The sequence below is a fragment of the Lathamus discolor genome, chromosome Z (assembly GCF_037157495.1).
Source record: "Lathamus discolor isolate bLatDis1 chromosome Z, bLatDis1.hap1, whole genome shotgun sequence".
In the NCBI taxonomy this organism is placed as follows: domain Eukaryota; kingdom Metazoa; phylum Chordata; class Aves; order Psittaciformes; family Psittacidae; genus Lathamus; species Lathamus discolor.
The window spans coordinates 56,991,172-57,019,155 of NC_088909.1; the positions used below are offsets into that span (position 1 = coordinate 56,991,172).

At 42.9% G+C, this 27,984-nt stretch overlaps 1 protein-coding gene across 2 annotated transcripts in view; it reads right to left on the reverse strand.

The window, feature by feature from the left end:
• The window catches only part of GRIN3A (glutamate ionotropic receptor NMDA type subunit 3A), a 74,890-nt gene extending 57,539 nt beyond the window's left edge, over positions 1-17,351 (reverse strand). The window contains exon 1 of one of the 2 annotated variants that reach the window (XM_065661151.1): positions 16,707-17,351. In XM_065661151.1, coding sequence (XP_065517223.1) covers positions 16,707-17,336 — 630 coding nt within the window. In that variant the 5' untranslated portion in view covers positions 17,337-17,351. The remainder of the gene's footprint in view (positions 1-16,706) is intronic. The other variant, XM_065661152.1, reaches the window with a different exon arrangement.
• Positions 17,352-27,984: the final 10,633 nt, after the last annotated feature.

Here is a 27,984-nt window from a genome sequence, read left to right on the forward strand (position 1 = left end):
ACGTGATTCTAGCACTTGATTGCAAGTCTTGATCAGTTTTCCTGAAGATAAATTACACTTCTACACATTTCAGTGAACTGGATGGAAGTAAAGAAGGTAAAAACCTGGAAGGTCTGAATTTTGCTGTAATATTGTTTGGTATTTTGCATCAATACAGAGGCTGCACTGCCCCATCTGAGCAAGGGAACTGAAATATTCTGTAAAATTCCCTGCTTAAAAGCGTTTATCAGCTACCACATGAAACACCAGGATGTATTATTAATAAATTGGAGGGAAACAGCCAGCCAGCTCTGAGAATAAAGGGGAGAGTCACTCACAGAAAGCAGGATCTTTTGTTGAAATGTTTGCTTTTCTCTTCTGAAAGATGAGCAACATTTAGAGGCCACTCTTAAAATGACTGAAGATTTTATGCATGCTTGAACATATTAATTGACACACATGTGGACTGTTAAACCATGTGTAGGGAACACCAGGCAAAGAGGTGTGAAGGCTGCTGGAACAATGCCATCTAAGATCGCGGTGAAGGCAAGGGGTAAAAAACCCACCAGGAGGGCAGCATAGGTCTGGCCCATGCTGTGTGACTGGAAGCACTGCTCAGATCAAGTGAATTCCTCTGCAAAGAACAGATTCTGTGCACAGCAGGGAACTTGCTCTTTGGGTTGGATGCTGCTTCTTCTTGCCACTAAAACTCTTAAAAAGGATGGATGCTGCAGCACCATACAACAGCTCCAGTGGCCACCATACCGTTGTTAAACTGGGTAGTGGTCAAATGCACTTGTATAATCAGACCATCATTTACAGACAGGCAACGGGTTACTGCTGATTGTGACAGCCTTGGACAACATTTAACCTTCCAGATGAAACTTCTGACAAAGCAAGGAAATTCAGCTGGACTTCTGTATGCCTGGACTAGTAGACCAGTAACTATTCTGATACTCAGCCCTGGGTATTTTCCTATATGTTTATAACTGTGTTAGAGAAGACTGAATTTCCCATTTGAGTCCCCTGTTCAGTGGTCAGATGCATACTTAGTTCCCACCCTCTTACTGACAGTAATAAGCAATTTTGCTACTTACTATTCTCTAATAAGATTGTGTTAATTTTGTATGTCTCTCAGAAGACACAGAACAATAGAATCATAGAATCACAGAATAGTTAGGGTTGGAAAGGACCTCAAGATCATCTAGTTCCAACCCCCCTGCCATGGGCAGGGACACCTCACACTAAACCATCCCACACAAGGCTTCATCCAACCTGGCCTTGAACACTACCAGGGATGGAGCACTCACAACCTCCCTGGGCAACCCATTCCAGTGTCTCACCACCCTAACAGGAAAGAATTTCCTCCTTATATCCAATCTAAACTTCCCCTGTTTAAGTTTTAACCCATTACCCCTTGTCCTGTCACTACAGTCCCTGATGAAGAGTCCCTCCCCAGCATCCCTATAGGCCCCCTTCAGATACTGGAAGGCTGCTATGAGGTCCCCACGCAGCCTTCTCTTCTCCAGGCTGAACAGCCCCAACTTCCTCAGCCTGTCTTCATACGGGAGGTGCTCCAGTCCCCTGATCATCCTTGTGGCCCTCCTCTGGACTTCTTCCAACAGTTCCATGTCCTTTTTATGTTGAGGACACCAGAACTGCACACAATACTCCAGGTGAGGTCTCACAAGAGCAGAGTGGAGGGGCAGGATGACCTCCTTCGACCTTTTGCTCCTTTTGATGCAGCCCAGGATACGGTTGGCTTTCTGGGCTGCAAGCGCACACTGAAGCCGGCTCATGTTCATTTTCTCATCGATCAGCACCCCCAAGTCCTTCTCTGCAGGGCCGCCCTGAATCTCTTCTTTGCCCAGTCTGTAGCTGTGCCTGGGATTGCTCTGACCCAGGTGTAGGACCTTGCACTTGGCATGGTTGAACTTCATAAGGTTGGCATCAGCCCACCTTACAAGCGTGTCAAGGTCCCTCTGGATGGCATCCCTTCCCTCCAGCGTATCAACCGGACCACACAGCTTGGTGTCATCGGCAAACTTGCTGAGGGCGCACTCAATCCCACTGTCCGTGTCAGCAACGAAGATGTTAAACAAGACCGGTCCCAACACCGATCCCTGAGGGACACCACTCGTTACCGGTCTCCAGCCGGACATTGAGCCATTGAATCAATGAGGCTGGGAAAGACCTCGAAGATCATCAAGCCAAACCGTCACCCCAGGACTGCCAAGTCCACCACTAAACCATGTCACTACAGGCCTGTTCTATGTGGTTTTTGAACACTTCCAGGGACAGTGATTCCACCACTTCCTTGGGCAGCCTGTTTCAATGCCTGATTACCTTTTTGGTGAAGAAATTGTTTCTAATATCCTATCTAAACCTCCTCTCTTGCAGGTTGAGGCCATTTCCTCTTGTCCTATCATTTGTTACTTGGGAGAAGAGCTCAGCTACCTTCTCACTCCATCCTTATTTCAGGTAGCTGCTCTCACAGTGTTGGCATAATATGGATCCACAAAAAGATGAACTGTCTGAATTATTCTTAATCTTAGTGAATGGCTTTCTATAAATTTTTAAGTTAAGGGAACTCTCAAGTGACAATAAGGCAAAGTCAGGTAAAATTTAAAATTAAAGTTGATGGAAGCATTAAGTTTGCTTCTGAATATAGTTTTAATATTGCAAGCCACAGATCTTGTTGGACTAGTTTCTCATCCTAAGCAAAGCCATACCACACTTACATGAACAGGAATTACGAATATATTGCTTTGGTTTTATAATGATGGCAACTGCATCAGAAACAACATAGATACTCACATGAATGAAATTATTCACTTCAGCTGTTCTTGTTCTCACCAACATTTGCTTTTCATGAACATTTCAGCAGTCAAATTACACTAGGACAAATGCTCATAGAAAATGAATAGCAAAACCAAACACTTTCAGTATTTGCAAGTTCCAGCTTCCATGTGTATCACCAGTTCCTGCGTATATCAGATTGGAAGACAAAAACAATTAATCATGCACCTCAGCCAACCAGCCAAACCTGTATCTCAAGCTGGTCCCTATTCAAAGCCAGTGCAGTAAAAGGAAGCACTTTCATACATGTTTTGGAAGGCTTTGGGATGCAGTTATTCCAAATGCTTATATTGTTCATGCTTGTTCCAGAAATTTCAGGTGGTTTTCAGGCAAAAAAAAAAAAGTTCTGTGGTTATCAGATGTATTATTCACTGTGAATTCTCACTTCATTTTCCTCTTAAATTACACTTCTGGGGAGGAATACAAGAGCTGTATGACATAGGCAACAAGCTCCCATTCAGTGTCAAGCAAAGCATCTTTCTTATGCTAAACATGTGGTATACTGCATCCCACCACAAGTCTCAATTTGCAACTTATTCTTTGCTGTAAACCTGTAAGGGTTGTGAATGCCCAAGGAGGACATTGCAGCACATCTAACTTTCACACAACTACATGTTACATATTTATATGCACTGTCAAAATGGTAGGAAGATATGAATTTGAGTTTCACTGGAATCTAGCAGGCTGAGCTATTTATAAATAAGTGTCTTATTTTTGGTGCTCTTCAGAGAATGTGATGAACAGTGAGTGATGAGCAATTTATGTTGCTGATCATTTGTATCACAATAGAGCCTTGCAGTCTTTTTCTGGAGTCAAGATTCCATGATCTGTATTAGCCTACTGTGGAAGACAGGGTGTCAGAACAAAGACTAATGGGCAAGATTAAGCACAGGTGAAATGAGCATGTCACATGAAAATGAATGAGTAGGTAGAAAATGGTGTAGCTGAAAAAAAACCCTGAGGGTGCTTGGGGATTCTGGGCATCAATATTCTAAACAGATGATATCTAAAATATATCTAAATCAAATATCTAAACAGACGATAACTCATCTCTCTCTCAAAAGAAACTCTCAGTATGAGGAATCCTTTCCCACAAGCATTCTGCACTGAAGGATTTTCTACTTATACAATGAAAGATAACATTAAGCAAAATATGGCATAATGAATGTGAAATAAATATCATTAGAAGGTGTAAAGAGATGTTAAGGGTATAACTGAATGACAAAAACAGGTTTTAATTAACAGCTGTGTAAGTACTCTGCACTACGTAAATAATTCATGTATAAAAGATGATCATAAGGGTGACTGAATAATCGTAATTTTGGCTTCCCACTTTTGACTGCTGATGCAAGATTCCTAATCAGAGGCCACAAGAGTATTGTTAACTATACCAGTCTATCCAGCCTATTTCTATACTAACATATGGTGATATGAACTTTTAAAGAGGTGATTAATATGTGGTGTTTTTTTCTACCCCAAAATCTCTGAGGAACAACCACTGATGCTATGCTTTATCATTTCACCCCTCATTAGCTATGTAGTAGATGCCAGTGGAAGTTTGGCATGAGCTGCCCCTCTGTGTCACTGGAAGGCAGGTGCCAACAGCAGCAGATCATCTGTGTGCCACACCAGGCAGTCTATTCAGTTTTGCATAACTGGCAACAAAGAGGACATACAGAGATCATATAGCACCACACCATCTCCTCTTGTGGTCCTGGAGCAAGAAAATAGCACTAAATGTTACTGGTGCATGTAGTGTGCTTGCTGGATGACTGGGAAAGAGAGATGGCAGAAAAGCAGAGCCTTCCTTTAAAGTTTTACTTGATTTTGTACTCTGAAAATAAGCTCATTGAAATTCCTTTTTGGCAAGTGCAACACAGTGCAATGATGTCTGAAGTTTTTATGTCTCAAAGCTTAAACCAAAAGTAGTTAATACTTTGTGCTTCAACTATTCACCCTCATTTGCCTCAAGGCAATTTAAACTGAAGAAACCCAGGCACATAACTTTTTCACCTTTTCACAACTGCCCTTCCAATGTAGAAATAAAAACTCCATGACACTACTGTACTAAGAAAATGTAAATCACAGTACCAGTACACTCTAGAAAGAGGGTAGCTATCAGCTCCAGGTAAAGGTTTGATCTATTTTTCCCACATTCTAATGCTTACATTTAATACAGTAAATTCGTAGAAAAAACTGTGCTCCTACAAGGAGCTGTTATATATGAGTAAGCCTTATATGCTGAGAAAGTGATAAATAATTATGCTTTCATCTAAAATAGCACCGGAAAATTATCAAACTGTGAACTCATAATAATGACTTTTCATCTGATTTGCAAAAAAGGAAAAAAAAGTCTTTTTAAGCTGGTTTGACTGAGTATGCTATTAAGATGAGTGTAATGTAACTGCTTTATCAGTAGCATCACTGAGAGAGCCTGGTGCGTAATACAGCTGCTCTTTCTGGCTATTAATTGCTATGTCTAATAGTTCTTTCCTTGCAACAAATGCAAAACTTAATTTTTAAAATCTCAGTTTATGCCTGAATATCTATCTCATCTTTTAGCTCTGTCTTAAGTTAGAAAGCCTTGTAAAACGCCTTACGAGCAGCTAGGGCAATCATTTCCTTCACAGTGTTAAAAAAGCTGGAAGTGGAATAGCATCCCTTTAGGGAAATACTAAAAGTTTAAAATATGCCCGTGCAGCATATTCATAGATTTTTATAATGCATTTAAAATATTTTCCACATTGTAAAACAGGCCTTGGAAACTATCATCACAGATGAAACCTGGGGAAGACAAAGTAATAAAAATACAAGAAAAGATAAAAATGCTGCCTGCTTCTGAATTCCTTAACATTTGATTTCTTCTGTATAATAATAACAATCAAATGATCACAGTAATTTCCTTGGTTACTGTGCTTTACTGGCAGCTGTGTTCACCTTCACTCTTCTCCCTATCCTTCTCCACCTCCCCATCTGCTGCCTGAGGCCATGCAGATTCAGGTGACTGGAACATTTCAGATAAAAGTTAATTAGCCAGCACATTGCACACCAGGCCTTTTCAAAACGGCGTGAAGTGGAAACCTTCCAGTCAGCTCCTGACAGCTCTCCCAGCTCACCACTCCTGCAAGGGAGACTCCGTGCAGCAGGGCGCATCCAAGAGGTCCAGCATCATCTCTCAACCTGCTGATAATGCACTCAATACCTTGCAGAGGTAGGTATGGCTGCTACCAAAGCAGCAGTACATACATGCTCTCTGCTTACACCAACAAGGCATATATATGCTACAGGGATGAAAGATGCTTGTGAATAGTTGTATTGTATGATGTTATTAGGAAATGATACAGTAAGCTCAGGATTGAGTGGTGAACATCAAGCCTGAATAGTTATGTTTTGAAATCCTGTCTATGGTCCCAAGGCCAGCTGCACATAAACATTTGGCTGCAGTGCCCTGCAAAGGCCACAGGTAACAATTACTGTGGTTTATTGCAGTTGTTGTATGACATGCTATCAAGTCCCTACTGAGTTCTTCATGTAGTTGTCCATAATTACCAAGAGTAATGTTAGTAGTTTGATGTGATAGCTGTGAAGCACTTGGGGCCAGATTGTGAACTTCTTAGTCACACTCACAAGGAGTCCCCTGCACAAATGGCTTTGCTCAACTGTGACTCCCTTAATAAATGAATCATCTATCATCGCTGCCTACTCAAGCTTAGATCCTTCTCCAAGTTTTTCTGTTACTTCCACCATCTGCACATCCTCTCCCCATGGTGGTAAGAACAAACTCAGCTGATTGACAGGGCATTTGGGAAAATGTAGAGACCTTTAGGGCCAGACCACAAGTAAAGAGCAGTCACTGATGTCCAAAGCTGCAATCCTAAAGCCACTGTCCCTGAACTTAGAATCATAGAATAGTTAGGGTTGGAAAGGACCTCAAGATCATCTAGTTCCAAACCCCCTGCCATGGACAGGGACACCTCACACTAAACCATCCCACACAAGGCTTCATCCAACCTGACCTTGAACACCGCCAGGGATGGAGCACTCACAACCTCCCTGGACAACCGATTCCAGTGTCTCACCACCCTAACAGGAAAGAATTTCCTCCTTATATCCAATCTAAACTTCCCCTGTTTAAGTTTTAACCCATTACCCCTTGTCCTGTCACTACAGTCCCTGAGCATCCCTATAGGCCCCCTTCAGATACTGGAAGGCTGCTATGAGGTCCCCACGCAGCCTTCTCTTCTCCAGGCTGAACAGCCCCAACTTCCTCAGCCTGTCTTCATACGGGAGGTGCTCCAGTCCCCTGATCATCCTCGTGGCCCTCCTCTGGACTTGTTCCAGCAGTTCCATGTCCTTTTTATGTTGAGGACACCAGAACTGCACACAATACTCCAGGTGAGGTCTCACAAGAGCAGAGTGGAGGGGCAGGATCACCTCCTTCGACCTGCTGGTCATGCTCCTTTTGATGCAGCCCAGGATACGGTTGGCTCTCTGGGCTGCGAGCGCACACTGCCAGCTCACGTTCATTTTCTCATCAACCAGGAACCCCCAAGTCCTTCTCTGCAGGGCCGCTCTGAATCTCTTCTCTGCCCAATCTGTAGCTGTGCCTGGGATTGCTCCGACCCAGGTGTAGGACCTTGCACTTATTGTGGCTAAACTTATTTCCATTTATTATGAAACCCCTTTTGAGTACCTCCTGGTATGCTGCTGCATGCATACAAGTGACCTTGGTCTGTCTCCTGGCACTCTGAAATGCTGACCAGATGTCTGACTCCAGGTGATGGAGCATCAGGTGGGACCAAGCCCTGAGATACCCAGGTGTGTTTCTTTTCCTATAATTCTCAACACCAAGGAGGAAAAAAAGGCTTCCACTAATTACACCTACCCACACCAAGGCCTCACACCCTTTACAAGAAGCTCCACTCACAGCTGCAATAAACCACTATCTACCTTTGATCTAATCTCTGTTCTTCTCCTACATGTTGGCTTAGCAGTTTCCTGGGAGGTCTGCACTATTTTTTGGGGAAGGATTACTCACTGGAAGTAACTGTCCTTAGCCAGGGATCAAGACAGCCCTGCTAATTCAACCCTGACTTGGTCAAGCTGTTTCACTCTGTGCTTGGTGATCCCAGCTCTTTGTACAGTGCTTTCACGCAAAATTCAGTTCCTTTGGTTTTATGCTTCTGAAAGCACCAAAAGGAGAGACAAGGCAGGGCACCTTTTCCTTTTCTTCTCAATTCCTTCTCTTTCCCTGTGCCACTGATATTTATGTTTCTAGTTTTCTTGCTTCCTTTTCTTGTTTTCTCACCTCTCTTTTCTATTGCTTCTTTCAGCTATTCAGAATAAACTCTGCTATTATTCAGAATAAACTCTGCTATTGCTATTGCAGTGAGATTCGGTATACTCTCTCACTCAATCAGACTGAAAAGCTGATCCTTCCCCTGCTTAAAAGCCCTTCAGTAATATCTATAGGACCATGAATTTATAGCTTGATTCTTCTTTGAAAGACAAATATAGATTTTTAAAAGAAACTGTGTTTTTTTACAATTTTCTGCTAATTACACTAAATACATAAATTCTAGCCATACTATGACTAGATTTCTTTCACATCAAAACATTACACAGAAATCAACAGAGGAAAAGAATAGAACACATGAGATAAATGTGTTACTTGATGGCTTAAAATTGTAACTAAATTCAACACAACCTAAACTTCTGCGAGTTTTCACTATTTCATGAGCATATAGTAAACAAATCATTAAATGCATCCCAGATGAGAATATTTCTAAGTAGTCTTTGAATTTAATTGCAAGCATTGAACTGAACAGCATATAGCATGACAAGATTCTTGGCTGTTTTCTAATTTCCATAACTCTGCTTTCATTTTAGAGGAAAAATGGGGTGCTTTCTCTGACTTTTGTGGAAAAATTCTTGGGGAAAGTTACACTGAACACCCCAGTTCACATTTCTAGAGTGTTTTCTTTGTTAGTAATCTGCTTGGTACCATAACTTTAGTATTTGTATAGTACCTGTGAGCAAATTGTCTTTAAATGTGTCTTTCTTTTGGCCAAATTTTAATTTTTACTTAGTGAAAAAAGCTAACTATTTTTTGGTGTTTCTTCTGATAATGTGTGTCATTCATTAAAAACCAACGATTCAACCCCGTCATAGTTTAATCACTCATCAACATGAGCTTGTTCAGTGTATTATGAAAGACCTCTTCTAGGCTACGCAGTCAGTAAGACTGTTTTGTGAACACTCAGAATAGCAAAAAATAAAAACCAAAACATCATGTGCAGTATTAAATTCTGTGTTAACTTAGCTTTTTCTGCATCCGAGAAGCAGCACAGGATAAGGAATGAGAAAATCTTGCTACTAGCCAGCTCAGATATTTTCTCCAGGATTTAGTATGATGAGTACGACAAGGAAGGAGACTAATACACAAATGCGTATCAAACTACTAAGAGGTATCTTTGCTTTTGAGTTTCAGAGTCAATTCAATACAGATATTTGTTTTCCATTTACACAGCAAAAGTCTACTAGTATAGTATTTAACTATAAAAATCACCTTCTCTCTACTCCTTTCCTATATCTTAACTCTTCACCACCTTTTTCAAAGGGAATTGATGTAATTGAAAATACCACAACTTATAAAGTTCACTAAGTGATTTGATAAAACTTGACAGAACTGGATGTACTTCAAGAACAAAGTGATCATTGGCATAATTTTATCTAAGGATTCCCAGAGTCAGATACCTTAAATAATTATAGACTGAGTGGACATTCTAAACCTAGGTAATAATCCCTTCTTGATTTTGAGATAGTTTGCTCACTGTTGACTTGAAGTCACCCAAATGAAGAATGCATTTCAAATAATGATGCACCATCCAGTTTCATAGACCACAGTATTTATATCCCCCTAAGTATGAAACAAGCAGACATTCAAACTGTGACATGTCCCACATTTCCTTAAATAATAATTGCGAGGAAAAGAAAAATATACAGAAAATTATGGATGGTGAATAACGCTGTGAATGGTAGCTGTGCAAACCAGGCCTTACAACTTATATTACGAATTACAAATACTGTAAAATAAAAACACCTTTATGATCTCTAAACTAAGTGCTGAAGAAACTTAAAGGAGATGAAGTAAGAACCCTGCTGTAAAATTCCACTGAGACTTGGGTGGCAAGGAATACTAAACAACTTTTTAGTAATTCACACAACTTCAAAGTCTTTAACTAATATGCCTAAAAACACTTTTTCACCTCCAAAATTGCTCCTCCATAAGCAACAAAACAGCTGGGAAAAGAACATATTCCAATATCTCAAAATGCTGTATACATGTACTATACAACATGCTAAAACATTCTAAGCTGCAAGTTCCCTCAATCTCAAAAGTCCAGTGGCAGGACAATGAATTCAATGGGTTTCTGAGGGGCTTTCTTCCAAAGGAGAGGGGTTGGACAGAGAACTGAAAGGTGATCCTTAGAAAATTTCACCCCATCAGAGTTCTGGTTCTTTCTGTTTCAATGGGATGTTAAAACTAAGGATCCAGAGGACAAAACTGAAAGTCAAAATACCCTCACCAGTTTCCTGCATTCTGAAAAAGGGTCTTTTGAAGTCATCATGAATTGAATCCTTCTTAAAACTGTAAATGGGATAAAGAAATACTCATTTTTCTTTTTTAACTTTTCATTGTCCCATGCTTCTGAGTATGTGAAACTTGTTGATAGGGGAACTATCCTTAAAAAAATTAGGGGACAAGGATGACTTCTTGTGTTATCAAGCATGCAACACACAAAGAAAACAGTCCCTGAGCATTAAACAGGGTGAAAAAACCTCACAAAACATAGAAGGTGCCAATGCAACTTCCAAATGTTACGCCAACATCACTTTCACAAAACTTAAGAGCTTTCTGACCACAGGGAAGAATATAAACAAGGACTCATTTCCCTTCAACATATAATTTATCAACTTAAAGGTAACAGATTGGCTTCAGCTGACAACACAAGTCAACTATGAAAACTGGTACTTTCACAGCTGACAATGTCCAACACAGCACAGAAGCACAAGTGAAACCATTTTCAAAATAACAACCTGAGGACAACATATGATACTGGGAGAAGCATGTGAGAGGCAGAAAATTGGATCAGTAAGTAAATACTACCTAATTGCTTTTTTAAGACAGGAGACCTCTCACATGATGCTAGGACCACAACATTGCCAGCAAAATGTAGTTATGCCCCTGAAATCTGTGTTTAAAAGAATTAATGACTGTACAGGACACCTGGCTACAGAGAAAAACGTTACACAATGCTTTTTTTACATTAGCCAGCAATGTAAAAGAATTCTCACTTCATAGAAGATCAGTGGCCTAAATTGTCCAAGTTTCAAAAGCTCACTATGAGCAAAACTGAACGGAGACCTTTAGCTGAAAGAGAAGCAAGTGAACATCTGTTTGTACGTCCTTTCAATTTCTATCCTTTTTTTCCCTCAAGGCACCTTCCATAAACCCTCTTGAAGTGCACAAAAAAAAGGTACATGCCATATGTATCATTTATGCAGTGTGAGGTGAGAAGGGTTGATGATTACAGGGAAAGATTGAATAGATATTCCTCATCTACACAGTAACTACTAGTACAAACTTCAACATTTGGACTATGTCAGGCTAGCAATTATGGTTTGAATTACCAGAGCATACAGCTAAATGTGTGATTCGCAGTCTCCTGGAAAATGAGATTTTTAAAACCTTTCTTTTCTCGAATGATCAAAACCATTTTTTTTTTTTTACGCAAAAAATGCAGTTCTGGCTTGAAGAAGGAGAAAAAGCATCTTTGGGCATTTAGCTGGACAGAAGCTTTTCCACATCTCCATTCCCTTGCTGTAATTTCTGCGTGCCCCTCATTGGTGCAGGTGTCTGGCAGGTCAGTATGACTCCTGGGGACACCATACACACAGTGATATTCCTGCCTATTTTCTGAAGGGAAGGATGTATAATTTCCCACCCAGGGTGGTTTGAGATATATCTATATCTATCTATATCTAAATATATATATTTCTATATATATACATACACACACTATAAAGCTGTTTTAAAGAAAAAGCATAATCCCTTTAAAAGCAAACAAAAAATTAAACATTAATCGTCGGTTTCTTTTTACAGCATCTCTTCTGAGGCTGAGCTTGCTACCTCACCAGGGAATTCACTGTTTAACCTAAAACTCTGACTTGATTTATTTATTCTTTTGACCCTCTCTTAAGTCTTGGCAGTAATCAGCGGTGCTGCAATTTCAGCTCCTCAGGAAACCAGATAAAGCAGAGACTAGCTATGCAGGCACCGATTATTCAGATTTACTTTATTCTGTTTCACTGCTTTGAAAAGATTCCTTTTCATGTCAAAAGACATCAAAAGTACTGATTATCTGAAACCCACTGAAAATACTCCCTAAATTCTGAAGCTCAGAAAATGCTCCTGCAAACATGATCTCCCCTGTGTTTCCGATAGTATCATGTATAAAATGGATATTATGGGCTATCCTTCTCAGACTCTGAACTGCAGTCAGAGTTGGCGCTGAACTGTAGTACTAGAAGTGATATCACTGTATTTATGCCTCATGTTGCATGATCTTTTCCCTGTACAATCCCTGGGAAAATTATTAATGATGTTGGCAGTCTTGGAATGAAAGAATAAACCTATGTAACGTGACAAGCCCTGCCTCGATGGCATCAGTGCTCTTGAGTTGCTGTCTCCAAAATAATGAGCTGTCAAAGCTTCAGTGCAATCTGCATTTGTGTTAGTAGTGAAGAAATCCAGCGGCTTTTTGCTTGCTGAATGTTAGTGTTAAATTGCTACTTTTGTTTACCAAGAGTATGAAGACTTACAAGGCTGACAGTAAACTCAAAAATGTAAACAGCTTTTTTTAGGTCGTAACAGCATCTGGATTTATTGTCAGCATCTGGATTTATTGTCAGCATATATTAGCCATTAAATCCCACACACATAGGAAAATGAAACATGTTGCATTTTACCCTGTGTAGCATCCAAGCCACATGCACATTTTGCCACTCACAATAATGATCCTCCCTCAAAAGCTGTTGCTTGTAACAGAACAAATGCGGTACCACACTTTGTGATGGCTGTTGTCCTGTGATTGTTAATTGTCATGGAGGAAGAGTATAGTCTTTTTCTTTTTTTTTTTTTTCTTTTTATTTACTTCAGGAGAGTATAATTTAATGAGAAACAGAATTTAAAGACATTCGAATACACTAGGTATCTACATGACTATCGTTGCCCAGCTGTGCCAATGTGGATTTCCTCTCAATCTTACATATTTGAAGTATATCATCAAATGTCTCAGAGGCAACAGCCAGCATTATTGAAAAGTATTTCAATTCTGGATCCCTATCTTTTCATTTTAAGTATTGCTTTTTGACACATTAGGGAAGATCTGCTCAAAAAATCAACATGCTTATAAGAAAGTTCTGTATGAAGTAATGATGGAAACATTCAGCAACAGTACAAACTGTATGTGTACGTTTTTGTCCCCACATAATGTGGAAAATGAGAACTTGCTAGATGTTACTACATTAAAAACCATCCTAACAAAAATTCTGAATGCTGAGGTAAAGCAGCTCAAGACAGCATCTAGCAAATGTCGAGTTCATTAGTATGCTTGCCATACTCCTCATATGGCAGACAGTGGGCAGTGCTCTTCAAGGGCAAGAAAGTTTTGGGTCTGCCTGGAAGAAAGCTAACTATTGGCAGCTCCCAAAGGCATGCAGCAGTAGTTTTTGGGGGAGGGAGAACTGCTCTGGCAAAGTATCAGTGGGAAGGGTGTTCCCAGGCAGGCTGATGCTTCACATTTCAGAAGTAGGGTTAGATCTCAGGAAGTTCTTCTTGACTGAGTTTTCTTCTGACTCTTCTTCTCTGGAAAACTGCATGCTGGGCGCTATTGGCAAAATCTGTCTTGCCTATAAGGATGTCATTTACACTCACTTCCTCTAAAACTGCCATTCTGTAGCTCCAGGGCCATTAAAGCAGGAAGGTGTGAAGTCCATGGCATGTTCATTTTATGCCAGTGCTTGCATTGAGACTGTAGGTGACAAAATCCTTGACTACAGGAGGCAGTAACACACCAGAGGGTGCTGAGCTCAGTATCTCTGGCATTCCCCAGGTCCAAGATGCTGTTGAAAATCCTGTAACTCTGGCAAGTATGTGGGGTAAGACTGCTGAAGTTAAGAGTGCTGCCTCCAGAGTTAGGCTTAAAATGGTATTTATTGAATGAAGATATGAAACAGAGTGTTCAGAAAGATGTCAGGCTCTCCAAGCCATCTTGAAAGACTAATACACTTGTATTACCTGCTGGCCTTTAAGTAAGACTGAGGGGGTTTATTAATCCATAGAGCCCTGAAGAGTGATTTTTTTTTAGCCCAGATGAAAAAAAAAAATAAAAAATGGACTCTCTTCAGCACAGGTTCAATGCCAGCATTGGTTTCACTGTCACTGGAGACTATGACAATTAAATGTTTGCTTAAAAAACAAAGTCCTGATTTGGATAGATTGATCCAGTTGTTTCCCCACTGAAAGCAATCTGAAAGTTAAGCAGAAGCTTTGAAGTCTGTGAAAAGGAGCAAGGGCTCTAACCTGTGCTATATATGCTTAACACATCTTGTGTCATCAACATAGACCCATCTCTAAGATGAAAGAGAAAATATTTCTGTTTTTAACAGGCATCGCAATACAATGCTGGGCTTAGGATCTGGTCTTCAGGGAACTTTTCCTACTGACTCCATCGCACCTGTAAGTGTAGCTGCAAAACGGGTAGATGTAACTGCGAAAACTTGGGTGCTACTGGCACCCAATTTGCATCAAAAGTGGCATTCAGTGGCACTGATTACCCTTGAGTTTCTGCACAAATCTGGAGGAACCTGAGTTATACGAATTTTGCTGAGGCACAGAAAACTATCAGAGTTCAGACCAGCATACAGCAGTCATACACCTTCAGTTACAGACCCAGAGCTGCCTAGCACAGACTTTCTTTTCCTAACTTTTCTATAACAATCTAACACAAAAAATACAGAAGTCTAATGGGGATCCACGCAGGGCTTTACATTTACTTTTGCAAAGTAAAATCATTGGCACTCTTTATGTTCTGATTACATTTTGAGGGTAAAGTTGAGCTACCTCTCTTTATACAAAACAACGACTTCTCCTGGCTATTTACATGGCAGGTTCTGCCATTTCATTCATCATTTCCCTTGCAGGGGTCATACCAGACTAGAGCATTTTCTTCCAGCTCTTTGGCCTGAAGATGATTACTGGCATCAATCACACATTTGCAAAATACTGAACTGTCACCTTTTCCAGAGTGTGTAACACTAAGTTGTTGTCCCGGTTTCAGCTGTAACTGTTTTTTCTCCCTCTTAGTAGCTAGTGCACTGCTGTGCTTTGGCTTTAGTCTGAGAACAGTGCTGATAACACACTGATATTTTAGCTGTTGCTAAGTAATGCTTACTCTGATCAAGGACTTTTCAGTCTCTCATACTCTGCTAGTGAAGAGGGGGCAGGGAGCCGGGAGGAAGCAGAGACAGGACACCTGACCCAAAGTAGCCAAAGGGGTATTCCTTCTGGGGGAGTCACCCAGAAGGCCCAGATCGCTACTTGGGTTGGGCTGGGTATCAGTCAGCAGGTGGTGAGCGACTGTACTGTGCATCACTTGTGTTCATGGCTGTTTTTTTTCTTTTCCCTTTCAGTTTTATATTCTATCCCCCTGTTATTTCCCTTATCATTATTATTATTATCATTAGTAGTAGTGGTTTTGTCTTATACTTTAGTTATTGGAATGTTCTCATCTCAACCCATAGGGTTTACATACTTTCAATTCTCCTCCCGCCTGGAGGTGGGTGACCGAAGAGCTGAATGGTGCTGAGCTACTGGCTGGGTCTACACCATGACAATTGCCACCTCTGTGTAATAGAAAGTTTAGCACCCGTTGGATACTACTACTATTTGTGCCTAAGACAGTCACTAGTTTTTACTATTTTACCTACACTAACACACACTAATACTGTCAGAATTTAGTTTCTACTATTTTAGTTAGGCAATTAGATTTAGCAAAAATCTGATCTAGCAACAATGCATGAACTACAAGTAAAGAAAATCCTAATGCTTTAGAGAGCTCAATGCAGTCAAGTTACAGTGAACACCTTCCCCAAGAAGTGTCACCTGGTGAACAACCTACACTTCCCACACGCGATGAAAGCACAGAATTTAGAACAGTAATAAATTCAGTAAACACCCTGAATGCTGGGTTTAGCCTTTTTCTTTTTTTCTTTCCCAATTTTTTGCTAACAACCTTATTTTTGTCTGCAAAGCATGTATTTCTCCAAAAGCTAAGCTCAGGACCACCAGAAGAGCAGCTTCTCACCAGTACGTATCTTTGACACCGCTTCTCCTCTCAAGTGTACAACTTAACGCAGGGTATGACTTCAGGCTCACTACTTAGCTTTTGCCACCGAGCTGTTCCTTTCCACAGAGAGGACGCTTCTCCCCTCTACCGCAGGGCTCAGAGGAAGGGCCAACACGGGAGACGATACAGGAGGAGGGAAAGGCGAGAAAAGCGATTCCGACGGCCCCAGAGTCAGAGGGCTTCTTCCCCGGCATGGGTCGGGCAGAGGTCCCTCCGCATACCGGCCGCTGCCCAGCTCCCACGTCCTCCACGTCCCGCCCAGACACCGGCCGGACCCAGGACCCTTCCCCGCAGAGAACCGGGTGCGGGTGCCACCTCCGCAGCGAACACCGCGCTGCCTGCCCCTGTGCGGGGGTAGCCCTGCCCGCCTCCCCGCCTACCCCGCCGGCGCCTTACCGGACTCCGCCGGTGAAACTCGCTCAGCACTATGCTGACCACGGGGATGCGCAGCGCCGCCGAGATGAAGTCCAGCTCCAGCATCTCCCCGCGGCTTTGCGGAAAGGCGAGGATGGCGGAGACCCCCTGCACCACCACTGTGTGGCAGAGGCTCTGCAGGAAGGAGAGGGGGTCGTTGCTCCAGGAGGCACTGGGGGAAGAGAAGGGGAAGAGGGGCAGGTCGCCCAGCCCCGCCTCGATCGCCATCACCACCTCCAGGGACAGGTTGTAGGGCAGCAGCCCGGCCACTCTGTTGAGGTTCGCCACAGCCAGCAGCAGCGCGTCCCGCGGCGAGGGGGGCAGCCGCCGCTCCCCGCCGCCCCCCGGCCACCTGCCCCGGGGCCCCGCGGCGATCACCCCTTCGGGGCTGCCGCTCGCCCGCCTCCAGCCCGCCGCCTCCACTGGCCAAGCGGCGGAGCGGGGCTGCAGGTGGGTGGCCCCCACCCTGACGGTGTGCCCGATGCGCCGCAGGATCTGGCAGGGCTGCGGGTGGGACGCGGAGCCGGGCACCGCGGCCAGCACCAGGGCACAGGGCGGCAGCAGCAGCAGGCACGCCCGGCCCAGGAGTCCGCGGACCGCCGGCCGCCACATGGCCGGGAGCAGCCCGCCGCCTCCCCCGGCCCCAGCCCCTCCGCCCGCCTCAGCCACCCCGCGGGCGGCCGGCAGCGGCATCAGCCGCGGCGGGCGGCCCCCGCGCAGAGCCAGCCCCGCCGCCGCCCATGGGGCCGCCGCCGCGCCCCCGCCCCGGGGCTCTAGAGGGGGATCGGCCCCCGGCCCGCCCACCGCTGACCCGTGGGGCTGGAGCCGCCCGGCCCCGGGGCGGAACCCCGCACCGCCCCCCGCTGCGCGCCCCGCAGCCGCCGGCAGGGCGTCCCTGCTGCGCTCCTGCGGCTGGGTGCCTGCGTTGCCCGGCTCTCCTGGGAGGAGCGCGACTCTCCCCTACGAGGCGGCCCTGCCCGGCTCCCCGTCGCAGCCCGGGTTCCTTGCAAGGCTGCCCGGTTCGGCTCCCCTTTCCGAGGCCACCGTACGCTCCCCTGCCCCGCTCCCCTCCACACGCGCACTCCCTTCCCTGTCTCCCTCGAAAGGCTCCAGTCCACAGCCCCTTGCCCGGCTCCCCTGCAAGGCTCCCTTTTCCAGTCCCACTTCTCTCCCCGGCTGTCTCCCCTCCGCAGCCCTCGGTGCCCTCCACTGCCCAGCTCCGGAGGCGAGAAAACTTGCGGGCGCTGGGCTGCGCTGCGCTCCCGCCGCGAGGGACGGCGAGCGGCAGCCCCGCGCCGACTCCTCCCCGGGCCGCCGGGACTTGTAGTCGCCGCCGCACCCCCGGGCCTCCCGGGGGAGGAAGGAGGCTTTCTGGGGATAGCCCGATCCCTCCACTCCGGCTGCTTGCTCCCCGGGGGAGAGTCCCAGGACAGCCCCGACGGAAACCTCTGCACGGGCGCTGCCGCGGGGCTCTACTACCCTCGGGGCACCGGAGAAGTGGAATGGTTTTACGGCCCCGAGAAGCCACCCCGGGCTGCCCCGCCCCCGGAGTGGCTGCGGGTCGGAACGGGGGGCTTCGCTCGGCTGTGGGGAACGGGAAACCAGCCCTCGCCGGCACTGCGTACTCGTCGGGAGAGCCAGCGCTGGTTGTTCTCTTTGCGTCTCTCATGTTCTTCTGCTTCAAAACAATTTTTAGACAAGTGGAAACTGAGATCGCCATTCAGCAAGCCACGGACATTTTAATGTTGCTTTTATGGTAGAACACCTTAAGCCATAGAGAAAATAGCACAAAGCAAAGATGGGTGTTTGTGTGCGTTTTTGCAAGAGCCTAGGGAAAGTCCCGTCTTTGTCTTGGGTTGCGCAGCCGGGAGCCGCGCTAACACCTGGGCTTTAACACTCCAGTCGGTGCAGTGGCACTCTACGTCTCTGCTCCGTGGTCGGTTTCCAGGATCTTAGAGGAAGCCCTCTCCCACCGCTATGCTGCCCATCAGAGGGGAAATAACCTCACAGCTTACCTGCAGGCTGCCTACCGACACGGGGCCTCGTGGGTATTTTCTGCCCGGGGGAGTCCCGTTGTCTTGCCCTGGCTGATTCAAACCTGTTGGAGGGCAGGGCTGTTTCGTGCTGTTTGCTGTCCCACGTGGAAGAGCGGTCTGAGACCTTCACTCCTGGAGTGGTTAGAAATCTTTTGGTAACTGCTTCACGAGCAGTTTACCCTGACCTAGTGCTAGCCTTATTCTTTAACTTGAAAAGCTCTTCTCCTTTAAATGTTAACCTTTCTTCTTTCTGTGAAATTCATCTTTAGAGCTGTTCATGAAGAAACATCTTATGCTCCTTTTTGTTTGGTATGCACATGATCTGTGTAGAAGGGAACACTTCATCATGCTGTCAGAAAGAGGCGATCACTGCCCTCCAACAGGTCTTAAGTGCATGTTTCCTGATTTAAATTCCTCTTTGTGGAGGGGAAGATCACCAGAGGTGTACAGTCTTCAGAGAGCTCTTAACAAGGTCTTGTGCGCTGTGCTGATATTTCTGTCTCTTACATCCTTCTGGCCATCATTTCAGCACCTTGTCTTACCTTCTGCTGTTACCATCTTCCAAATGACCTGCAAAGCTAGTGTTTCCCTCATACTGCTCTCTCTACATTGAAACCTGGTTACAAAGTTGGTTACTAGGTGGAAAACTACAAATGACTGTAGTGGTTTGTAGGCCAAGACTGACTATGCTAGCTACTACCTGTAAAGGTGAGCTGCTACTACATGTAGCAGTTAATAACAATTTTCTGTTTAGCCTTTTATTCTTCCTTCTCCTTCTAGTCTTATAATTACATTTTTATTTCTTGGTATCTTCTTCTCTGATCAGCCCAGGTTCCTCTTGTCCAAAGTCTCTGTTAGCAGTAAGCATTATTGGCTGGAAGAACTGTCCTTGAATATGGTGAATTTTGCACAGGGCAGAGAAAAAGTTTTGGGTTTAGGGTTGGTTTGTTTGTTTGTTTGTTTTTTCCTCCCAGAGCCACAGGAATCAGCTTTCAGGTTGTGAGAATAAGCTTACTTGAGATCTTTATATCTCCAGAAGCATTGTGTGTATTTGCAACCTTTTTGTCAGGTTTGGAAAAACCTGGTAAGCACGTAACTTCTCTGCTGTGCAGTTGGGTAATTACTTGTTGTCAGGTGGGAGTTAGTTTTATAAGAAATGGCTACTCTTCTGTGTCTGAGCAGACAGCCCAAAATTGTAATTCTTTCGAAGCTTCATTATAGGAGTGGATCTTCTTTTGGCTTTAGGGCGCAGGTGACACTAGATTGAAAAAGCAAGTGTTTCAGAAAATGTAATCAAACTTATTGTTGAAACAGCTCTGAAAATTACACACAAAATCAATAAAAGGAGAAATCAGCAAAGGGAAATAATTCAGTATTTCCGTATTTGTTCTTTCATTTATGGCTAATCTATGACCCGATTCCAATATGCTTTGTTGACGATCGTGCACTGCCACTATTAGGATTACTGCTATAATTAATTCCTGGGCTGGAGCTCATTTTTGGGCAAGTCATAGCAAGTGGTCACAGTTAGACACCTGAACTGTACAGAGTGGGCAAACTCCCCAGGTGATGTTATAATTATATCTGTAATGGCTCTAGCTCTTTAACCTGTCATTTCAGCATGATTATTTTTAACAAGAAGTTATTAATCTTGTCTTTTTTGCAATTTGCATTTTTTTTCACTCTTTGCTCAAATATTCCTGTTAATAAAGTTCTTTACAATACCCCTTATGCACCAAAGTGCTTAAACACAGTCTTTTTTTTCAAAGAAAACATTTAAATTCTTAAGTGCTGCTCTGTAACAGGCAGGAATATTTTCAGAAAATGATCTGGAAAAGGATATAAACCCCACCAAAGTGTATACATGTGACATTTGGAAAGCTGTGTAATTAAATTTTCCACTTTATTTGCATAAATATGCATGCGGAAAAGAGCAAAGTTGTTTTAGTTTAATAAAGGAATTGGAGACTGCTGTGCGTAAGTTGCACCTTGCTTTTTAGCAACACTGCTGACCTTCTTCCAAGGCTGCCATCTGAATAAACTTTCTAACAGATTCTTCACTTTTTTATTTTGAAGCAAAGAACTGGTTGCCTTCTACTTTCTTCCTGTCTTTTCTGTTTCTCGTAGTGGTTGCTGCAGTAGGAATGTCCATTCTGCTCTTCTTCTGTGTTAAATATTCAACTGAAATAAGAACAGGCAGATCCAGGCAAGTGGATAGACCTATTCTGAATTGGTTGTCACCTTGGGTAACCATGAGTACAGCAGTGCTGGTGGCATTGATTGTTGGGGAATGGTGGCCACAGAAACCATTCATCCTTGATCAGTGGCTGAGCGTCACAGTTGAAGCCAGCGAAGACCCTTCAGGAATGAAAAATGCAGCAGGATAATGTGATTAAAATCACTGCTGGGACTGCTGTTGCTGTTCTTTCCGCTTGCTTGGCTCATTGTTATTTCTTTGAAGTCAGGTTGGTTTGTTTGCTTTCTGGGCTGCAGAAAAATTGTCCTGTGTGTATCTCAGTGACCTTATGCAAGGCTTGATCCTTCTGAGGAACCTGACTTACTTGGAAGTAAGTTATTGCTGTCATCCTGTTCATCTTTTATAGCTGCTCACATTTTTCAAAATGCCTGAGTCACTAGGTGAGGTGCAGGGTACAACACATGACCTCTTTAGCCTTGGAGAGGCTGAGTGACTAATTTTGGGTCAGCCTGGAATTAATTTTTTTTTTCCCTTTCATAACCATAACTGTAAAATGAGAACTGGGGAAAAATAAACTATTCAGGCAAAAAATAATTACTTCATTCAGTAGGAATAATCTGCTTTGTTTCTGTTTAGATGACTCAATTTATGTAAAAGGAGTTTCAAACATTTCAAAATGCTGTTTTTCATTTGAATTGCTATTTCAAGGAAAACAAAAAGTAATCTCGATGTTCCTTATTTTCTGTCTTTCACACTCGTTTTCCAGCCAAAAGAAATTTGCAAATACTTTCAGAGATCTAAAACGGCATTACGAAGGTTAAGTAGGGGTTTATGTTCAAAACATTTTATGTCACTGTAGTGCTTCTTTCGTGTGAATTGGTGGTGCACCAGCTACTCCAGTTAGGCCTCTAAATATCCTCCTGTGGGCAGGCCTGGTGTCGAATCCAAACAACTGCTTTGAAGTCAAATTGATTTTCACTGGTGGAGGCTACGTGCTAATTCACTACCTCAGGAAAGAGACTGAGAGGGTTCTTGCTCCCTAAACAAAACTGCCATTTTGTTTCTTCTGGCAATATAAATCCAGACAAACTCTAACACTGCCAGAGGATGCTCAAAGAGTCAGTGAGGAAAGCACGCAGTGAACCACTTTATAGCTTTGGTCCCTTTTGGATAGAAGAGCTGGCAGAATATCTTGTAACGTTGCCAGGCAGTGGCACACAGCCCACAAACCCTTCTGATTTTTATAGTCTCCTCTCTGAAACTGATACTACCACGGAAGATCTCAAGACATTCCAGGTACATATAAATGAAATAAAAAAAAAATAAAAATTAAAAATGGTTACAATGGTTACTAGTCAGTTTCTTCCCACCTTTGTAACTGTATAAAGACGCCTAAAGGGGGCGTGTATACGCACTTTGGGACCTGTTTCCGCTGCCAGAATAAGGGAAGAGGCTAGTGGCACGGGAAAGCACTGTTCTCTCAATGTGAATGATCCCATCGATTATTGTTACTGTTCCTTCTCAGAGGTGGTACTGTATATCTTCCCAAACAAGTATCTATAAAACCTTTATGAGATCCCCACTTGCCACGTATTTTGTTCATGCTTTATATTTTGACACTTAGCCAGGTGTTTTCTCATTGCTGGTCTTTTTATAGCGCTCCCCATTGTTTTCATCTTTGAGATACATTAATCCTGGGCAGAGTTACAGCTAGTAGAGAAGTACTATAACGACTCAGTTGAGTACTTACCCTCTGGCTGTAACTACCTTGAGTTTCTGCCACTGCCTGTATTTTTTGTTTTTAAGCCTTTTTTGTTCTGTTGTCAGAACTCCTGTGTTATTCCTTCATAGTTAATATAGTTAATATGACATAGTTCATATGATGAAAACAACAGCAGTAGATAGGAATGGTCCCAGCACTGCTTACAGCATCACGATGGGTGGCACAGAGAGCCTTTAGAAGACCCTCAGTTTAAGCGAATGATTATCTGGGGATCCAGGGGTTGGTTGAATGTGAAGGGTTCTTCTTGAGTCTTGGAGATGTACTCTGGTGGAGCCAACTGCATAGGAAAGAGCTGTGTGGCTACACCAAATATGAAGATACTTCAAACATGAGAGATTTAGCATGGGGCCCTTAATCTCCAGCAAAAAAATAGCCTAGCTCTATGCCAGAAATGTGTTATCCTGGTACCCACAGGGATTTGTTGAGCAATAAAAGTCATCCTCACTGCAGGCCAGCTTCCATGAGCTGGCAAGCCCTGAGCAGAGAGTGGAACTGACTCCTAGGTGATGTGTGCATGTTTTTTTATGTCATCACTCTTGAGTACACGCATTTTTTCCCTGTCTTTTTTTTTTTAGCAGGCAGGCAGGTACTTCCCCAATTTTTCTTATGGGTAAGGAGACCCTTTATCGTGGCCCTGCCTGGGACATCTCCCATGAAAACAGGATGCCATTTCATGGACTTTTGTAGGACAAGGCTGGATTTAATGTAGCTTTTCCTGCACATATTTGCTTCTTTATTCAAGGATGACAGCTGAGCACTTGTGAAAATTTTGGGAGGTGGGAGGAGAAAAAAGGAGATAAAACTATTTGAAGTCAGTGTCAAAATTGTTACTGCCATCAATGTTACTCGAGCAGTGAGGTCAGACAAACACCTTCTCACAGAGCAAACCCATAGTTTTGAAAAGAAAAATCATGTCAATACTGCATTGCCCTGTGCATTGTATCATTCCCCCTACAGTGCTGTTGTAAATATTAAATCATTATAAGCTGTGTCCAGCCTGTTTTAGTTGGCTTCAAAAGGCCACTTGGTGTAAATGCCCAATAAAGATGGATAAAGATTGTTTAACTTTCAGTCAAAGTCTTCGATCTCCACAAGATCAGGAGGGCATTCCCACACCGCACCATTCTGGCAAGATCATATGCTTTTTACTGTTCATTCGCTCCTGCTCCCTTTAACTTAGAGGTGGGAGTAAAAGGGGAGGGGGAAGATTGCCAAATCTTGGATGCTTATCTTTATGCTTATTAAAGTTAAATTATAAGGTTGGTGTAAAAAAACCCAGGGAAAAACTGAATAAGCAAATTAAGGAAAGGCCGCAATAGCATGCGTGTAAGAGATAATTTGCCCAATTTGTCCAGCTAAACAATTCTGTCAAGTTTACTGAGTGCTGCAAAATTGGCAAACTGCCTCATCTCCTCAGAGAAGTGCAGAGGCAGTGTGGGCTTAACCTTTCTGTTTGCTGTTTAAAGAACCAATTTTGCAAACCCTAACTCAAAGCAGCTCGGATGACCTTACTCAGATTATTGGCTTTAATAAGGATTTCTGGCACAAGCAAAACTGAGCTGGGGAGGAGTCAGCTTACCATCCACAGTTATGACAAGTATATTCCTGAAATTTTATGGGCTTGCTCGTGTGCTTGGGCACAGCCTGAAGCTGCACAGCACAGGATGCAGCTTGTAAGGGATGCACGTGATGAATACCACCCTGAAAGAGATGTGAGTTCCTCTGAGAATCCAGGCCTTGTGCAGGGCTTCTGCCCTACCTTTCACTGGAAGGAAAAGTGGTCCACAGCAGAATGCAGATCTTCCTAATAACTTGCCTTTTCTGAACAGTATTAGCTTACTGGTATGCATATATATGTGTGTGTGTGGTGCACATGTGTAACAAATAATGGATTCCTTCCAAGATGCTTCTTGTTGAAATGTCCCTCAAGACATGCCATACTGATGTAAAAACCCAAGCCAAAACCCACTGTGTTGTGCCTAGGCATACTGCTGAGCTAATTGACCCAGAGAAGCCCTGAGAGATAACACGCACCTCACTCACTCATTGCTTCAGTAAGAGATGTCCAAGGTGTCAGCTGTGCTATCCAATCTGTCTTTCAGAATCAAATACTGTCATAGGGGAAGGGAAAAAATTGATGTAATGCTCATCTGTATCAAGAGGGTATTCCGAGGTCTGCTGCTATGCATCTGAGCTCAAGAATAGGCTACCCAGCAGGGATGTAAGTTGAAACATAGTCTAAATTACAACTAACCCCCCTTCAAAATGATATAAGAAAAAGTATGTTGTACAAATAAATGTCTTTTAAGGCTAAATAATGCTGAAATTGGCAGGATTAGGCTCCCATAGGAGATTATGTTGCCAGAAGGGAAATGTCTATAAAATGCTGACACGTGAGATAATGTACAAGTGAGAATGGTATTCACCCAATGTCGTGCTTTTAGAAGGAAATAGGTGAACTGGGTGGTTGGTATTTGTTCCAGGGGGCCTTTAAATAATGTAATGCTGGACGCTCTCCTAGTAAAGTAGTACTGAAGAAGCAATAGTTAAATCAGACATGTACATATGACAAATGGTTTTTGTCATGCACCAGGAGCAACTTACCAACTGAGGAGTTTACACATCTGCTCAATAAACTAAAGTCTGATGTTTATAAAGGCTATTTTTAAGAATACAAATTCTCTTTAACAGCATACTCATGAAATTCCCAAGCACTAATGCCAGTGTCTAATTATTCCCATTGTACAAATAGGCTGCCTTGGAGCAATCCCAGTATTTTTAACATGGTGATGGATATCAGTGGATAGGTACATTGTATGAAAAGAAAGATGAAAGATAGCTCGGGTTGGAACGTAATCATGGGCTTTGAAATAGTGATGGGCTTTCCAGCTCTTTTATACACTCCACGAGTCCTTTGTGAGTCACTTGCTGTCAAATACAAACTCCAGCACTGCTGTAGCCCATCACAGGGAGACAGAAGGCTGTTACTGGAAAGGAAACATCTCTGAGAAAGCAGAGCATCACTTTTGCACCACCAGAGATTCTTGAAGCATCATTTTGACAAGCTGCTTTAAACACCTAAGAGCTGTGTGATGAGGAGGAAGAAAGTCAAGATTTTTCTCTCTTGTTTGCAAGCCTGGAGAATAAGCAAATGTCAGCTGTAACTCTTACAGATGGTGTGGGTAACCATAGTTGTGTAAATCTCAAGGAAAGACCCCAAAACATCAAAAATAGAGATATAATAATAACATGTAGAACATAACTGAGTGGTTTTGGGGTTTGGGTTTTTTTTTTTTTTTTTTTTTTTTTGGCGGGGTGGGGAGGGTGATGTGGGAAGTTGGGGACTGAAGGTTCCTGCATTTCTATCCTCTAACAAAGATCTATGGAAAAAAATCTATTTTTGCTTTTTATTAGAAGGAAAGCAAAGCATCCTGATGCATTTGAAATGTAAATTATTAAATAAGGCTCTTCAGATATCTTGCCTTTTTGCCTTCTATACTTGAAAAGCATTTTTATATAAGAAGGTGATTGGGTTAGTAGTACAACCATGGACAGTTTAGATGAGAGGTCTTTAGAAGAAAGCAGTTGTTTTGTCCTGGTTATTTCCACAGCAGAGCAGCTTCTTTAAGTGAGTTGTGGAGAGAAAAAAGGAATCTGCTATAGGCAACACATGCCTCTAGCAATAAAGAAGAAATTGCAGAGTGTACTGGCACCCTCATCTTAGGTGCTTATCTGACTTTCTTCTAGAGAAGCAAAATTAATTCTATCCTTTACTTAGTTTTGATAGTAAGATTCAGACCCATCACTGAAAGCCAAACGCTGCCACTGCTGAATTTGTGCACTGCTTGCACCTGGCAAGTTGACCCCAGTGGGAGTGCTAGTGAAGTTAGGCACTATGCAACAGGAGCAAGTGGAGAATTTCTGATAGTATCTCAGTGATATTAACAGCTGGCAACTTGGGCATTGGCTGCTCCTAACTTTAATAGCAGAATTATTTTTATGGCTGACAAAGGCTGATGAGAAATGAAAATTCTGGAGGCTGTTTGGAATGCAGATCAGATTTAAAGTGCTGTGTCTCCTACCTCAGACTTTTTCTGCAGAAAATAGGAAAATCCTTGGGAATATCACTTGGAAAGATATTATTTCAGCTGATGAATTTCAATATAAATGGGAACGATGTTCCAGAGTCATAGAGTCATTTTTGCTATGGAGGGGTTGTCTTCAATAACAAACTAAATTGTTTGCCACATGAACACAAAATGTTTACTAACTAAACCTGAATAAATGTGTAGGGCGGAAAGCAGAACTGTAGCTTAGCCCTATGCATTACTTAAATGTCCCAAAGCAGTATCCAGCCATGCAGATATCTCATGTGGAATTGAAAGCTGGGAGTACATAACTACGTGTTTTGGCTGGGAGTGGAACAAATGGAGAAGACAAAACCAGAAATGCACCCACTGAACAACAACAGCTAAAAAGTATCTTACGTGTCTTAGGAAAAAAAAAATCTCTTTACTAAGGGATTGTAAGCATTTTGGAGTGGAGAAAAGTGAGCAAAGCAAATCCAGTATTGAACAGCCTCATGACAAATTGATATCTGAGTCTACTAAAAATAATAGGTGGTTTCTGCAGACAGTATTTTGAGGAAAGCTTTCTCGTTTGGATTAAGCCATTAGTTTATTTACGGGAGTGGATTCAGTTATGCGTAACAGAATTCAGCAACTCCAGCTGAATGAGTTCTGTGTCTTTTGTCCCCTAAAACTATTTACACACGTAAATTTAATATCTTTGTCTTGGGTTTGCTTTGTTTCTGCAGATGTCCTAACAAAAAAGGAAATTCTATAAAGATGATGGACTTCTTTGATTATATTTGTTAAAAAATAAATACTTTATCAGTTCAGGGCTGATAAGAGTCCTAAACTATATTGATTGGTTGGAAGCTGCATGACTGCATCATGTGTTATTAAAGTGTGAAGAAGAAGAAAGAAGCTAATTCCCTTAGACCCCCAATTAAATCCTCATGTGAATAATTAAGTGAATGAGTTCTAACTAAAATCTGTGGTTTACAGCTATAGTTTTGCAACTAATAGAATAAGAAAGTTGTCCTGAGCCCTGTGTGCCTGATGAAACCTGTCATGCAGTTGAATTCTCTCTATCAATTGCTTGCAAGAAGCCACTTTTGATAAATCTATAAGCTGAGACTGCATTTGACAAACAATTTGGGGATCAACAAATATTCCAGAA